General features: G+C 37.8%; 1 protein-coding gene across 1 annotated transcript; it reads right to left on the bottom strand.

Annotated features, from left to right (window-relative positions):
- Positions 1-3545: 3545 nt before the first annotated feature.
- Positions 3546-11604, bottom strand: LOC117291969 (cell division control protein 42 homolog). The gene is made up of 3 exons (XM_033773990.1): positions 10873-11604; positions 7907-7965; positions 3546-4334 (listed from the first exon to the last, which is right to left on the bottom strand). The coding sequence occupies exons 1-3, from the start codon at positions 11222-11224 to the stop codon at positions 3837-3839; spliced, it is 909 nt and encodes a 302-aa protein (XP_033629881.1). The 5' UTR covers positions 11225-11604; the 3' UTR covers positions 3546-3836.
- Between the last annotated feature and the right edge of the window lie 2597 nt (positions 11605-14201).

Genomic DNA, 14201 nt, shown 5'->3' with positions numbered 1-14201 from the left:
TGATTGTGCCGTGCGGACAATTGTAACCATGTGCACTCTTTGAAATTGTAATCATTTGTCTGTGCCTTGAAGCACTTGTAAAAAGTTATTCAAACATAAGTTTTACTTAGAACTGATGTATCTAAGTGCCAACACGATCAATACTCAAAAAGCATACATTATTTTGTCCAATGTCCAAGGTGCTTCAAGATACTTTTGTAATGAAGTGACGGACATCTGAGAGATTGACACAAATTAGATATAAACAAAATAACCCCACCCTCAATTCATTCATGATTATGCCACCAGTGAATCATCTTCTTCAACTACTGTCTTGACCCCCAAAAAAGCTCCACCCAGACCCTTTCAATAACCCAAACTAAAATAAGAAGCTCTGTTCCTTGTAAGCCACATCTTTGTACAGAAAGATAATCCCATATTGTTGGATCTAGGCTGTGATAATGCTGATAACACCTTGCCTGCCATCTCTAAGGACAGATTAAAGACCCCCACACTGCCCTAGTGATTTCAGAGTCCTCTTCCTGTCACACCATTGTCATTTTGACTTATCCTTGCAAAACCCAAACAATGAGGATTTGGGATTTCATGTTGTGCTTTTCTGTTGAGTTTATCACAAGCTAGTAAAGTACCCTAGTGGCATCAACACTGTGTTGATAGCATCATGAAAATGACACATTAAGAAGTGCAGATCAATCCCCAATAAGATGTGTGTGTAGCTCAACCAATGACTTCAATTGCACTGGTTTCCTCCATGATATGAGAGGGTGGAGGTGTGTTTATAACATTAATAAAATCCCATGCTTCTCCTTAACGAACCAAAGTCTTGACACTCCTGTGGTGACAGGTCTTTTTCTTCAGCTGCACCACGCATCTGGAACTCTCTACCACTTAATCTTTAATCGTGTCTTTGTAATTCAAAGTCTCTTCTCAAAACCAAATCTTATGTCCAAGGTTTTCAAGGACTAATTTTGTTGCATCCGTTTTCTTTCGTTTCGTTGTGTTTTGGTTTTAATGCGCCTTGAACACCCAGCAGGGTGGATATGTGCGCATTACAAGTCTTATTATTATTGGTTTGATTTAATATTTAAAAGGATGTTTTTCTTATATAGTGAATATAGAGGGGTTCTTTTTGGAGGAGGGGGATCCAAAGGTCTTTTAAGACCTTTGGATGATTCAAATAATTTTATAGTAACTGATAGTTGGATAAATTTTCAGCAATTCATGAATGTAGTTATTGATCTGGATGATTCAGTAACAAATGCATTGCACTTTATAATTCTGTTTAATGAAATTCAGTTTCCAAACATATCGCTCTTCTGAAACACTATATGTTAACTGAATTTTGGATTCATAATTCTAGTTTTCATATTTGACACTTCTAGTTTTAAATGAAGAAACTCAACAACATGTTATTCTTTACTTCAATAGTTTGCTCTGTTTTATTTCACAATATTACAAAATTATTAACACAAATAGAGAAAAAACAAACGTCACCAAGTTCCATCTTCCATTTATGGCTTTTATAAAATAAAGAATACTTACAGCGATTTGCCGATATACATATAACTGGAATCTTTTTAACCTTAAGGGACACGTTTTTTATACTTCACAATATTTTTTACACATTTTCAGCTTCTTCGGTTTGGAAGCACAAATTTCACTGGGTTACTGACAGACATTTGCATATTATGAAATGAACTAATTTATGTGCAACTTTTTAACGGAAGGTTGGAATTAACTTGCCAAGGCGAGGCAAACAAGAATAACATGTCTCCCAAAAAAATAATATTAATAATAAATAATAAATAAATAATATTGATAAAACATAATTAAAAAATATAAAAAAATTGAAAAACTTAGAAGAAAATAAAAAAATCAAATAAATTTAGATCAATTAAAATCAAATCAAAAATAAATTTTACTTAGGTACATTGACCTTGACCAACTTTCGAAAGCTACATATCAAAAAGCCTGATTCTGCTTAGCAATATTTGTTAGCTTAGCAAGTTGCATGTTTTTACAAAGAATTTTGTTAACCAAATTCACATTCACAACGTTCACAATGTAAATCACCTTCAGTTGATTATTTTAACATACATGCTTAGTCACACATTAGTTCCATTCTGTTCAAATTTCATTTATAATATCAAAAATGTGCCCATAAAACTTGTCTGATTTCTTCGGTATTTTTATGTCATCACAAATATTAAACTTGTTCTTAGATATTTTAATCTAAAATCCAGTAAATATTTAATTCTTTAAAAAGATGACCAATGTATACACCAATGATTTTGATTTTGAGTTAAAGCTTTATTTAAATAAATAAATATCACACAAAAAATAGAAGATAAAAAGTAAAATGATTTGAAAATTTTAGCTTTCCAAAATCTTGGTGGCAGATACAACTTGTATTTTTAATTTTTTAATATTTGTTACAGCCTCAGTTGCTTGCCCCTGGTCTTGGCCTTTCGCCCTTGAAAAGTTTCCCAATGAAAGTGCCCTTTGAAAAAGGATGATGGCCCTGTCCTCTCGAAGAAAAAAATACAGACCTGAAATTTTGGTTCTCAGTTTTATCCCAAAGTAAGAAGGAGATCGGAACAAACAGGCCCATAACATAACACATTGATTGCTTTTAGGTAATTAACATTCAGGAGAACCAAGCTTGGAAAAAGTATACTTTTAAAAAGAACAAATAACTTCAAGTAACAGATTTTAACTTAAAAGGCAATAATGGTTCACCAAACATTTAAAACTTGTGAGACTTCATAGAATTAGTGTCTGCCAAATATTTGATTTACATATTTTTTATTTCTTAACATACTCTATTTGGCAAAATTCTTTTAGAGAAGTATTATATAAAACTCCATAACCCGGTTCAACATTAGGCAGGGCTTAACAGAAGCCCTGTTCACACTATACAAATCCAATACCTAGGAGATAAAACCTCAGGAAACTCCTGGGGTATCTTAACCCCTGTGATTGTTTACTTTTGATACAAAATGAGTTTCGGGTATTCCTACCCGTGGGTTATCAACCCTACTCACAAGCAGGGCTAGATATTCCCCAGGAGTTAGCCAGGGTTGGCAGTTCAAGTATGAAATATCAACCTGGGAATTATCCCGGGGAAAGTTCTTAAAGTGTGAAAGGGGCTAAAGGAATTTCTTTCCATTTTCCTGTAGAATGTTTACTACCCTCTGTTGATAATTTGGTAAATTCAATGGAATTCAGTAACACTCCTCTATTAATCATTGATTGGAAAACAAATTCCTAAGTTCTTTTGTAGTATTTCCAGTAAGTACTTAATATGGTTTTTAAACAATAAATTATAATGGAAATACAATATACATTTAATTGTTTTAATATGATACACCAGGGAAGAACTAGTTAGTACAATGCATTATGGCGGACTTTTGGGGAAAACTTGAAAATGTCTTTTATTTTCCTCAGTGTCATCATCATTCAATTGGTCAACTGTTATTGAGTTCTAAATGCAAAAGCCCATTGTTAACCTCATTGTTTTTTGTGTAATTCCTTATGAGTGATTTTATCAGCTATTCAACAGTCACATGATGCAGTCTCGATACGTAGTCAAAAATAACTCTTCCGCCGACAGTATATATGAGAACAACTAGTCTCCAAGAATCTGGCATTACAGCCGAACACAACACTGCCATGATGGTAATAAGGTTCACCAAAGTCTGTTCTCCTGTCCATAATCCAGAGTTAAGTTTATGTGGACACAAGTAGCTGAACATTTATGGCACAATTCCACAAGATTACGGAAAGACACGGAGGGGGGGATGTGCGAAGTGCAGGATGAAGAAACATTCAGGAACTCAAACGATGCAACAAAGCTTCTTCCAGATTGAAGATTTAGGTTTAGACGGCAATGGCTTATCCTTCTTGACTTTTGTTGGCTTTATACTTTTAGGTTTCTTGGATTTGGAGCTGTTTTTACTCTTGCCCTTAGGAGGCCCAGTAAACTGCAGCGCAGTTAAAATAACCGTGTCAAAAACGTCCTTTAAGTTATGTTGTGTCAACGCTGAACATTCAACATAACTGACAGCATTGATACGCTCCGCACGGTAAATGGCCTCCTCTTCCGTTATCGGCCTCTCATGATACTTAGCAAGATCAATCAAGACATTGACGTCAGTCCGTAAGTCACACTGAGTGCCTACTAGGATTATAGGAGTCTTGGGGTTGTGTCTTCGTACCTCCGGCAACCACTTCTCTAGTGTGTTGTGAAACGATGTTGGTGAGACTACACTGAAACATAGCAGGAAGACATCTGTCTGGGGGTAGCAGAGCGGCCTCAAGGAGTCAAAATCATCCTGGAGAAGAAAAACATAACAAAAGTTCCATCTTTAGTAAAATACGAACAGGCCTGTTTTTTTTTATTTTCAAAGGGCAAGGGCACCAAGACATTTTCTCCTCAGTAAAGGCCTTCTAGATGAGGAAATTGTAAATTTCAACTGTAGCATTGCAAGGGCACCAAGGCAATGACCAGGGGGCATGGAGGCAATCGCCTTCGTTGCAGCCTCCGTGAAATATCAGGCCTGAGATTTCATCCTAAAACTTTTTTGACAACTTTCTGAACTTGATTACCATGACGCCCACTGGCTGCAAGACTGGCTTTTAATAAGCCACTCTTGGCAAGGCTCCAGCCAATGTAGCCAGGAGTGAACATGTAAGCTCCAAAGTGTCACCATGGAGCTGTAAATGTGACAAACTCCCTGTGCAATAATTTTCACCTTAATCAGGATGTAGTCTGGTACTAAGTGTTTCATTAAGATGAGTTATTGAGGGGGGTATTCTAAATGACAGTAACATAAATTACGATGTGGCAGGACACAACATTATGAGTTTCTTCGGAATCCTTATTTGCAGAAACAGAAAGGAAACCAGATTCTTTTAAGTCCAGTTCTGCTATACAAGGGAAATAATTCACTGCATTCAGTAATGTTCCTCCAAGCTCATTGGTTTTGGAGTTGGACTGCTTTACAAAACTACATTGACCTTTTCCCTAAGGTCATTTGTCTGGATAACTCATTAGAGCCAGCCACAACTGTCTATGCTCCACTCCAGCAGAACAAACACATGTTTTCTCACTACACAATTACAGAGTTGACACCACAGGGCAACACACTTCCCCCTGGGACAGAGGCTGTGCAACCTCCATCCCTGGCAAAAGCATCAAGGCCTTATGGTCCACTATCAGGACAATTGATGTTAAGATTAGAATCTTATCATGGTTTTGATATGGATTCTGTATGCAACACTGAACAAATATTGTAAAGCCATAATATTTGTTGATTAACGAGGACCAACTGATATTGAGAAATGCTCTTCTCAATTTGGTATCAGCAACACCGCCACGACTCATGGTCAGTTAACAATTGAAGACTCAAGTAATTTATTGGTGGATGTCTGCTTCTGATTGTACACTGTTATTTTTTTCCAGGTCACTTTGATGTTAAGATAACACTAAGGTCATTGGTATATAAACTCAATATTGTTTGGCTTAGCTACTGACCATAAACAGTTATAGTAAGACACTCCCTTGAAAACCCCACCAGTATTATTAATTCTATTTAATGATCATTGGATGTGGGACCTAGAGGTAGCTTAGCGCACAACAAATTGTGCCGAGTAGAATAAGGTTACCGGCCGAAATGCAATCATTTGTAACTGGCATCCTCCTCATTTTTGCTTAGCAGGAAACCATTAAGCAATATTTTCTGCTTAAATAGCTCTATGAAATTGCGCCGGTCACTTGGATTGGCCAAATTACGAGCTTGACATTGTTATAAAAGGACAGCAAAAGAAAGAAACACAAAGTACAAAATGAGATTGAGGACTTCAGAATGTACTTTTGTTTATAAGCAGAACCTCTTTTATAACAGTGCTCTTTATGACAAGGGTTGAATATAGGCATTTTCAATCAAGCCATGATAGCAATAATTGAATTGATGTGAAGGGGTACAGAATAACTGTCAAACTGGCTAGGTGATGATTTTCACTCATCTCTTTACTTTAAAAGGAAGCGTTTTATCAGAATTCTTTTCTGAGAATAAAACCTTCATGATAAAGTGCAAATTGGTGTTAAGGTATGTCCAAAAAAATAACTTGCTGTGATGATTTTCATTCATCTCGTTACTTTAGAAGGAAGCTTTTCATAAGAATCCTTCACTGAGAGTTTAACCTCCACTAGTCACTCGCCTCCTCCCTCCAACCCCCCCCCCCCCCCCTCCCGAGGTCTCTGTCCTGTCTCTATACAGATCCACTATGATCTGATCAAGGAGATGCTTTCACCTCAGATCTATTGATCGATGTCCAAACGACTCTGGCCAAAACTCCGGACCATTGATTGAAAAACTGGTCAACAATACCCTCACATGAAATCCTCTACAGTGACAAGCAGCGTTAAGCAGTCGCTATTGTCGGACGTTGTTAATGCTAGGCGTTGGGTATTATTGTCAACTGGACAGGCTAGGCTACCATTTCGCCTCGGGGCAATTTGCAGTGTCTTTTCGCTGGGGTGTTTTATTTGAAGCGGGCCGAAAGTGAAAGGGCTGTACTAAGAATGATTGCACGGTGATCACTTACTACTAGGGTTGCAAATGCTGAAAGCACCCATCCCCCCCCCCCCAACCACCGTAGACCCCATACATGTACATCGACACTGTACAGCATGGTTTAATAAAATCATACAGCAGAAAACTACTTATTACTCAACGATAACCACTAACAGACCTGGAATTTCATCTTTGAGAGGGCAGGACCATTTTCATTTTGCAAAGAGAACACTTCCCTTGCAAAGTCTTTTAAAAGCTTAAACGTGAAACTTTTGAAGGGGCACAAATATGGCCAATACCACTTGAGGCAACAGAACCAGGGTCTCTGTAAACCGGATAATTTTTATTGAAATGTACAAATGAAATGTAGTCGCTGAGTTTAACTGGTTTCTCCTTCTTTTTTGTGCACTTCACAATAATGTTCTGTGGTTTGAAATATTGTATAAAAGATCTTGCTTCCGCTGAATGCATCAAAGCAACTTCTTTAATGCACTATGTTAATCTTTATCATCAATTATAATAACAACTGTTATTATTACTATTCGTGTAGTTATCACACTGTAGTTGAAGCTCTAGTTCAGATACAAATGTCAGAAACTCCACTCTTCACGAGTTAGTCCAAAGTTCAACCCACACCCCCATCTATGCAATGCTTAAAAATTACTATCCACTCCACCCACATGTGATGTACGTAATGGCACTGGTGATGCATATCTTTCAATTAGCCTAAAGGTTTAAGTAGTGGAGATATGTGTCATGGGAAAAATTACAATCCGAGATTAACTGCTTTATCAATTGGATTCAACAATTGTTGCATTTGGTAACATTTTGTCAAAATTGTTCAGCTCGGAAAACCATTCTAGGTCAAAGTTCATCCTATGAGGTCGCAGACAAAGAAGATTTTTGTTGTCAACTAATTCTGCAGATAGACAAAAGTGATTACGATTTGATCTGTTTTATCGCTACGATTGTCGGATTAGCAAAAGGATCATTGGTTATTATCGGTTTGTAATGCCCTTTGCTATCATTCTGGGGTAAGGGTGAACCACACAAAAATAAATCCAAGCAGAGTCATTGAATTCTAATACTTGAATGTAATTAAATGCGTGCTCAGTTCAACCATTCAACCATAAAGAAAGGCTCTATGGTTGAACATGTAGTCTGGAGCCTAGCATTCCATTTTCTGGCATGCAGTCCACAGAACCTCAAGGCTAATCAGGTTTACATTTGGCAGCCCTGTCGCCAACGGAAGAATTTATTTAATAAAAAGGCAAACCTTGACTTTTAAAAGAAAGGAGGGAATTTATTTTGACGTTTATATTACTTACTTGGCCAGCTGTATCGCATATTTGGATTTTGATGGGATTCCTGTCTACTCTCACCACAACTGTAGAAATGAAAAGAAAAAAAGGAATGTACAATAATAAATAATGTATTTATTTATGGCTGTGGATTCACAAAATGTCAATGACAAACTTACAAATTGGTTTCTGTAAATAAATGAACATTCAAATTGCTGTATAGTTTCTGTGGTTACAATGCTCCGTAGCTTGCAGTTGAATCAGTTGATGCACTTTGTTCCTGTAAGGGCAGGGCAACTGTGAAGGGCACAGTAGGCCATAGGATTATTCATACTTGTTTTGGAATATTTCATTCAAGGGGCACCAAGGCAGTAATCAGGGGCCTATAGGAATTTGCTTCCTTGATAAATAAGTGAAGTGTCAAGCTGGATCTAATACAGTAGTCGTACTTAAACAAAAACATACAGAAATAAAAACTTTGGATTTCCAAACCTAATGCGCATTTGATGAAATTGTGTATTCAATCAATCTAAAACATGATTTTATTCTTGTTTGGCTTCCTACAGAACATTAGGTATCGCTAGACTAATCAATATATAACAAGGCTGTGCTCCATTGCATTGCAATTGACAACAATATCTAAGGGGCCCCCCAATGGGTGTGCATACAATAACAAACATATTGTACGCAATCATAACAACCAACCCTAGTACATGATTTTGTTATAAACAGAAATTCAGTTTTTACAACTCTGTTAATGAAAAGATCTGCAGTGTTGTGTGAAAACAAATTTTACTGTTTGAGTTACAATTTATGGTATTTAATCACTAATTCACTGCTAACTCATGTGTAATTTCCTCATGATGTGTTGTGTGTACTGTACTTTGGCAATTCATCTGGTAAACCATTTACGAACCACAGCTGGGAAATAAAGATTCCTGCAAATTTTCATGATTGAAATTGGTGTGCATTAAAATAGCAGGCATATCTTTGGTAGCGTACTGTGTACTGCCTGCAGCAGTGAGTGATAGCTATACAATTATTGCTTTAGGTTATCTTTGGACTCCCTGTATTCAGTATTAATCTGTATGGACCCCTTAAATGACCACTCTTGTGGAGTAACTTTAGAATACAGGGCCACACTCGGCGATGGAATACAGTTACAGGAATAAATGTCATGGCTGGCCACTTTAAGCTTCCATACTTCTTTCTCCTGGGTCAACTCCCAAGTGTTTTTTTTTGTCTTGTTTACTAATGATAGCGTCTGGTAAAATACGAGCACAAGTACATGTAGAGCTCTACTCGAATTGCATGGTGTTCACTACAGGATTGAACCAAATGGCTACAGGCCACCAATTGGGTCCAATTATGTGTAAAAACTACAAGGTGTAGGATTCACATTGGAGTAGTGAATCAGCTAATGGTAAAAGGTGTCGGGGCTTGAGGACAATATGCCAACGAACTTTGAAGAGTAAATTACAATATTTTATCTGTGCTCAGCAGGGTGGGGAAGGCAAAGTAGAATATAGAGCAAGGAACATGAGTACAAATGTGTGAAAAGCACGGACGCAGACACAGTGGGAATGGCTTTTGTGATAAAAAGTGTAACAAATACTCTTATTGCTGACGTATGCGTAAGTGCGGGGGATAATACAAATTTACAATCATCAGCAACCATTCCTTAGTGCAGGATGGTGCAGGCATGGTGTAACCCTATACAGTGTGTAAGGATCCCCCCCCCCAAGACCCTTTGACTAGTAATGGTCACACTGTCTTGCAAGATTTTAGAATAATGTAAAAATTTGACCATGGTGCTGTATATTTATCTTATAGGTCCTATGTAGCTGTGGTTACCACTAGCCCATCCTTACCAGAGATTTTGACATTGTATCAACATTTGTAGTAAACCAGTAACCACAACATGACCAGCAGTGTGGTTACTTGATTTCTGTCTTGTGTAACTGCTTTTCAACATCTTTAAAAATGACTCAAGCTCAAAGTCAACAAGGGTCAGAAAAAAACTGTTTGTGACAGAAACCACATTGATGATTAACCCAGCTAGTGGTTTGTGATGGGCTCCCCTCCCATATACAATGTAGTGACTCACAATGCTGGTGTGTTGAGTTTTCTACTATGATGAGTTTTCATAACAATTTCTACCTCCCAGATTAGAAGCTTCTAAACACCAGAAGCGCTGCCCACATCAAAGGACTTGCCTCCCTATTCAAACCATTGTGCTTACTGTCCCTAAATTAGCTGCGGACAATGCTAAGCTTATGCAATGGTGAACAATTGACCATGGGTTCAGGGGCTACACAGGATAGGCCTTGGTAGGCTCAAGTGACTTCAATGAGGATTTTGAAAGAGATCAGTGAAGATCTGAAGAGGTCAATCACACTAGAATTGGAACAGGACATGGTTTAGTTCACATCAAATTAAATGTTCAAGAGGTTGAAGATCCAACAAATTACAAGGATGCGATTTAGAAGATGGTTTTTAATGTTCCCACAACCATTGTTGGACACAATTGAAAGTTCAATTCACCATCACAATCTACAAACTTCAAGTACCATTCCAATTAATTAGTACTTAAGTAAATATTTAAATGTACCATTTCAAGTTATAATCCAAGCCACCATGTGCATCTCTAAAAAAAAAAAAAAGTACGTTTGTAAATTTGCTCTGCATCAGCATGGATGGGAAAAACAGCTGTTCTTACAGTAAATTTGTTTTTAACCGATTTGAATCTCAAATTCTATGAAATCAAATAAATTTAAAAAGGTGAAAATAAAATATTTACATCAATGATGATTTAAATAAATGTAGCCCAACAACAACGTCAATGGTATATGTGAAGTTAAACATAGTAAACGATTTAACAAAACAAATGGTTTATCATACAACAACAATAAATATTAGACAAATTTAAATTAATATTTTGTTAATATAACAAATATAACAGCATTCTTATGTATGTTAGAAATTTCACAAACCTGAATAATTATCGAATGCTGTTGGCACATATTGCAATGGGTATCCATTCGTTGTGTAGCTCACGACTAGGCTAGTCTTTCCTACCGCACCGTCACCTATTAGCACACATTTCACTTTGGTTTCAATGTCCTCTTCGTTGGCAGACTCAGTTCTCGAGATATTGGATGTTGTGGTGGGTGCACGCGACCGAGACGATGCCGTCACCACGCCGACTGGGACGGCGGGCTGGTGGTGGTGGTGGTCGTTAGCCGATTGCGCTTGGGGCGGCATTGCACTGGATGTTATAGTCGGACTGTACGGATGGTAAGACTCCAGATCGCGATATTCCTTCGTAAACCCGGCGAGAACCATTTGCAAATCAGGATAAAGAAACCAGTTTTCACTGAAGAGATGTAACTAATAATAGTTCCACAACGATGATCACATTGGTGTATTTTGCTGGCCTCTAGTTTAGAAACTTGAAGACCACAATCACTGAGTCAGCTAGCTTCCTTGAAAGTTTAGTAACTTTCTCTCCATATAAAACTTGAAATCATGTTTGTTCTACCGGCTTGAGTGTAGTATCCAGAATAGTTCTGTTGAAATAATTCCACAGAGATGTAGAAAAGGAAAGTGTTTCCTGAAATGTGCTGATTTTACTGAGATGTGGATTTGCTCTCGTCAGATGCTTCAACATCACCCACGCGAGCCTTCAGAAGAAGTGATCACAATAGCTTTCAAAAAAACAGCCGTGTGCTGCTGATGAAAAAGTGTATGTGTTCAATACATCATCAATATGCATGATATTCATGATGGAGGCCACATCACTGACACACCAGTGACGTATAGCATACTGTGCACGTCATCGATCGGCCGTCGTGTGTTAACAGCGTCATGTCACTGCATTATGCTAATGAGAAATTATGCTGTATTTGCATGCAAGCTACATTAAGTATTGGGATGATCCATTTCAGTGTAGGTATGCGCGCATGTGAAGCGACTAGAAAACGGCGAGACTAAGCGCCCTCTAGTGCTAAATGACAGCAAGTTGTTTTATTCTTGTTGTGTGTGATGAAGCAGGTCGCCTTATTTGTTTCATAAATATTGCGAGACGTTAAAAAATTGTCTGTTGTATTTAAGTGGACAGTTTTAGTATTAATATATGTTGACTCCACCAGGGTCCAGTGCCACAAGTGGTTGACATGACAAAATAAACCGTTAGTTATCGATCTTGCTTTCGTTTGCTAAAGATTTCATTCAATTTCTCCTTCCATGTTTTGGTGACCTGGTGATAAGCTGAGACGCAGGTTCTTTGATGTTCTGTATGAGTGCCCTGCTAGCCTCATACGACACCACTGCTGTATTTGATTAGTTTTAGTTCAATACCATACATTCCAGTATTTCGCATATGATGTTGACCAATGGAAGGAGGAATGGTTGACAAAATAAACCGTTATTTATCGATCCCTATTTCGTTCGCTGTGGACTTCACTCCATAACCTAAGGGTGTCATGAGTCACCTCCCCTCCCCATTCAGCAGGATGAACATCCGCATTTGAAGACGCCTACCGGATATCTACATCCTGAGTAGGTGGACATTTCTCGTCTTCATGCCTTGAGGGCAAGACTACTTCTTAATCGCTGAGACAATGTTTGTGGATTATGGAGGAGTGAAGAAGACCACCTTTTTACTTTTGGTCTAAAACAGCGATCGAAACTAATCGAATAGGGCCTACTTTTATCTGTGCGTGCCGACTTGAAATAACAAGCACTTATTTCAAACTTTCTCCATTGCATTCGTGTGATTAGCTTACCTTTTAATCGGATTCCATTATACCATTAGTGTTTAGCAAGAGGCATAACCGGGGGGGGGGGGGGCTTTAGAACCCTTGCCCCCCCCCCCCCCCCCCTCCCCACCACCACCCACACACAAAGTAGATTGAAAACATCAAAATTTGTTATGTTTTTCGAAATTCAAACATCTGCTTTGGAAAATGTTTGTGTTTTATCTGTGGTTTAGTGCATCAACTTGCAGACAGATGTCTTGCACTTCTTGCATTATGGTCTCTCTTGGTGCAGCATAAATTTCCTCCCAAACAAACTTGGTTTTGCCCTCAGCCTCCGAATGTAATTCCGCAATTAATAAGTGTCTATCGTTAGCCACGAGGGAACACATGAATGATCGTGAATTAGTGTTGGTTTGGGGGACTCTTAAACTTTTGTTTCGATCTTTGACTGGGATCGGCTATGGTCCTATAGTTTTTTTTATGTTAGAAATTGGTGGAGTTTTTTTAGGAAATTGCATCACTCATTATCCTAAAGTAAAAAATTGTCAACACCCACATATTATGTTTACACTGTTTGAACTCCTTTTTTTAACTGGGACTTCGGCAAAGCACTTGAATCCAAATGATACTAAAAGAAATATTATTACAATACTTTTAGGACGGCAAATTTGAGATTTCACTTTCTTGCAGCCCATTCATTAAAAAAATTAAGCAAGGGACACCTGCTATAATTGCTGTCGTGTGAAAAGGGCGTCTATTTATATCTAGGTATGAAATTGTCAATGAGTTTCTCGAAAGTGATCATAGAGGAGGTCCTTGCTCTATGATAATACTATATAGGACCACTTACTCTATGATAGGACTGCCTAAACATGTTGATTTGCCAGTACGGTTTGATTTATTCAAACGGTCCAGATAGAAGCAGATTAGGTGATTTCCGCTTTCACAAGGAAGCTAAAAGAGGTCATAAATAGGAAGCTTTCTATAAGATTACCACGGGGATTACGTCCAGGGATCGATGGGTGCTTAATCGCATCCTACAAGGGGAAAGAACTGCAGAATAAATAGATAATCTCAAGGCGAGGTCTTAAGCCTCTATTGTGCGCACCACTTTACCTCGTCTTGTCAAAACTTTGCTCCGTCTTGGCAAAGTTTAGAATTTTAAAGGATTAAACGAAGAGGGTGGTCCGGGTTTTTTACGGAGTGTGTATTTTTGGCAGGATCGTATCGAAAACGAAAAACAAAATTCTGTAAAATAAACCATGGAACCTCCATGAAAGAACCAACGTGGCATCCACGTTGTTCATTTCTAGATTGTGTTTCCCTCGACGTCTTTGTTTAGGGTTTGGTTTTTAGCAAAAACTGCCCGTTGTTTTAAGGCCTTTTAAGTTTGAACTTCCTTATAAACTCCTTCAAAGTTTGTTTTTATTTTAAAAGTTTACATTTGTTTAGTTGAAGGACGCAATGAAAGTGTAACCAGCAAAGATTATGTGTTTCAAGTTATTATGTGAAAGTTTGGTCGTTATTCTGACATTATTTGAGGTCATTGCAGGCATTATGAT

Source organism: Asterias rubens, chromosome 1 (assembly GCF_902459465.1).
Source record: "Asterias rubens chromosome 1, eAstRub1.3, whole genome shotgun sequence".
Taxonomy (NCBI): Eukaryota; Metazoa; Echinodermata; class Asteroidea; order Forcipulatida; family Asteriidae; genus Asterias; species Asterias rubens.
This window is presented reverse-complemented; position numbering and strand designations above follow the sequence as displayed.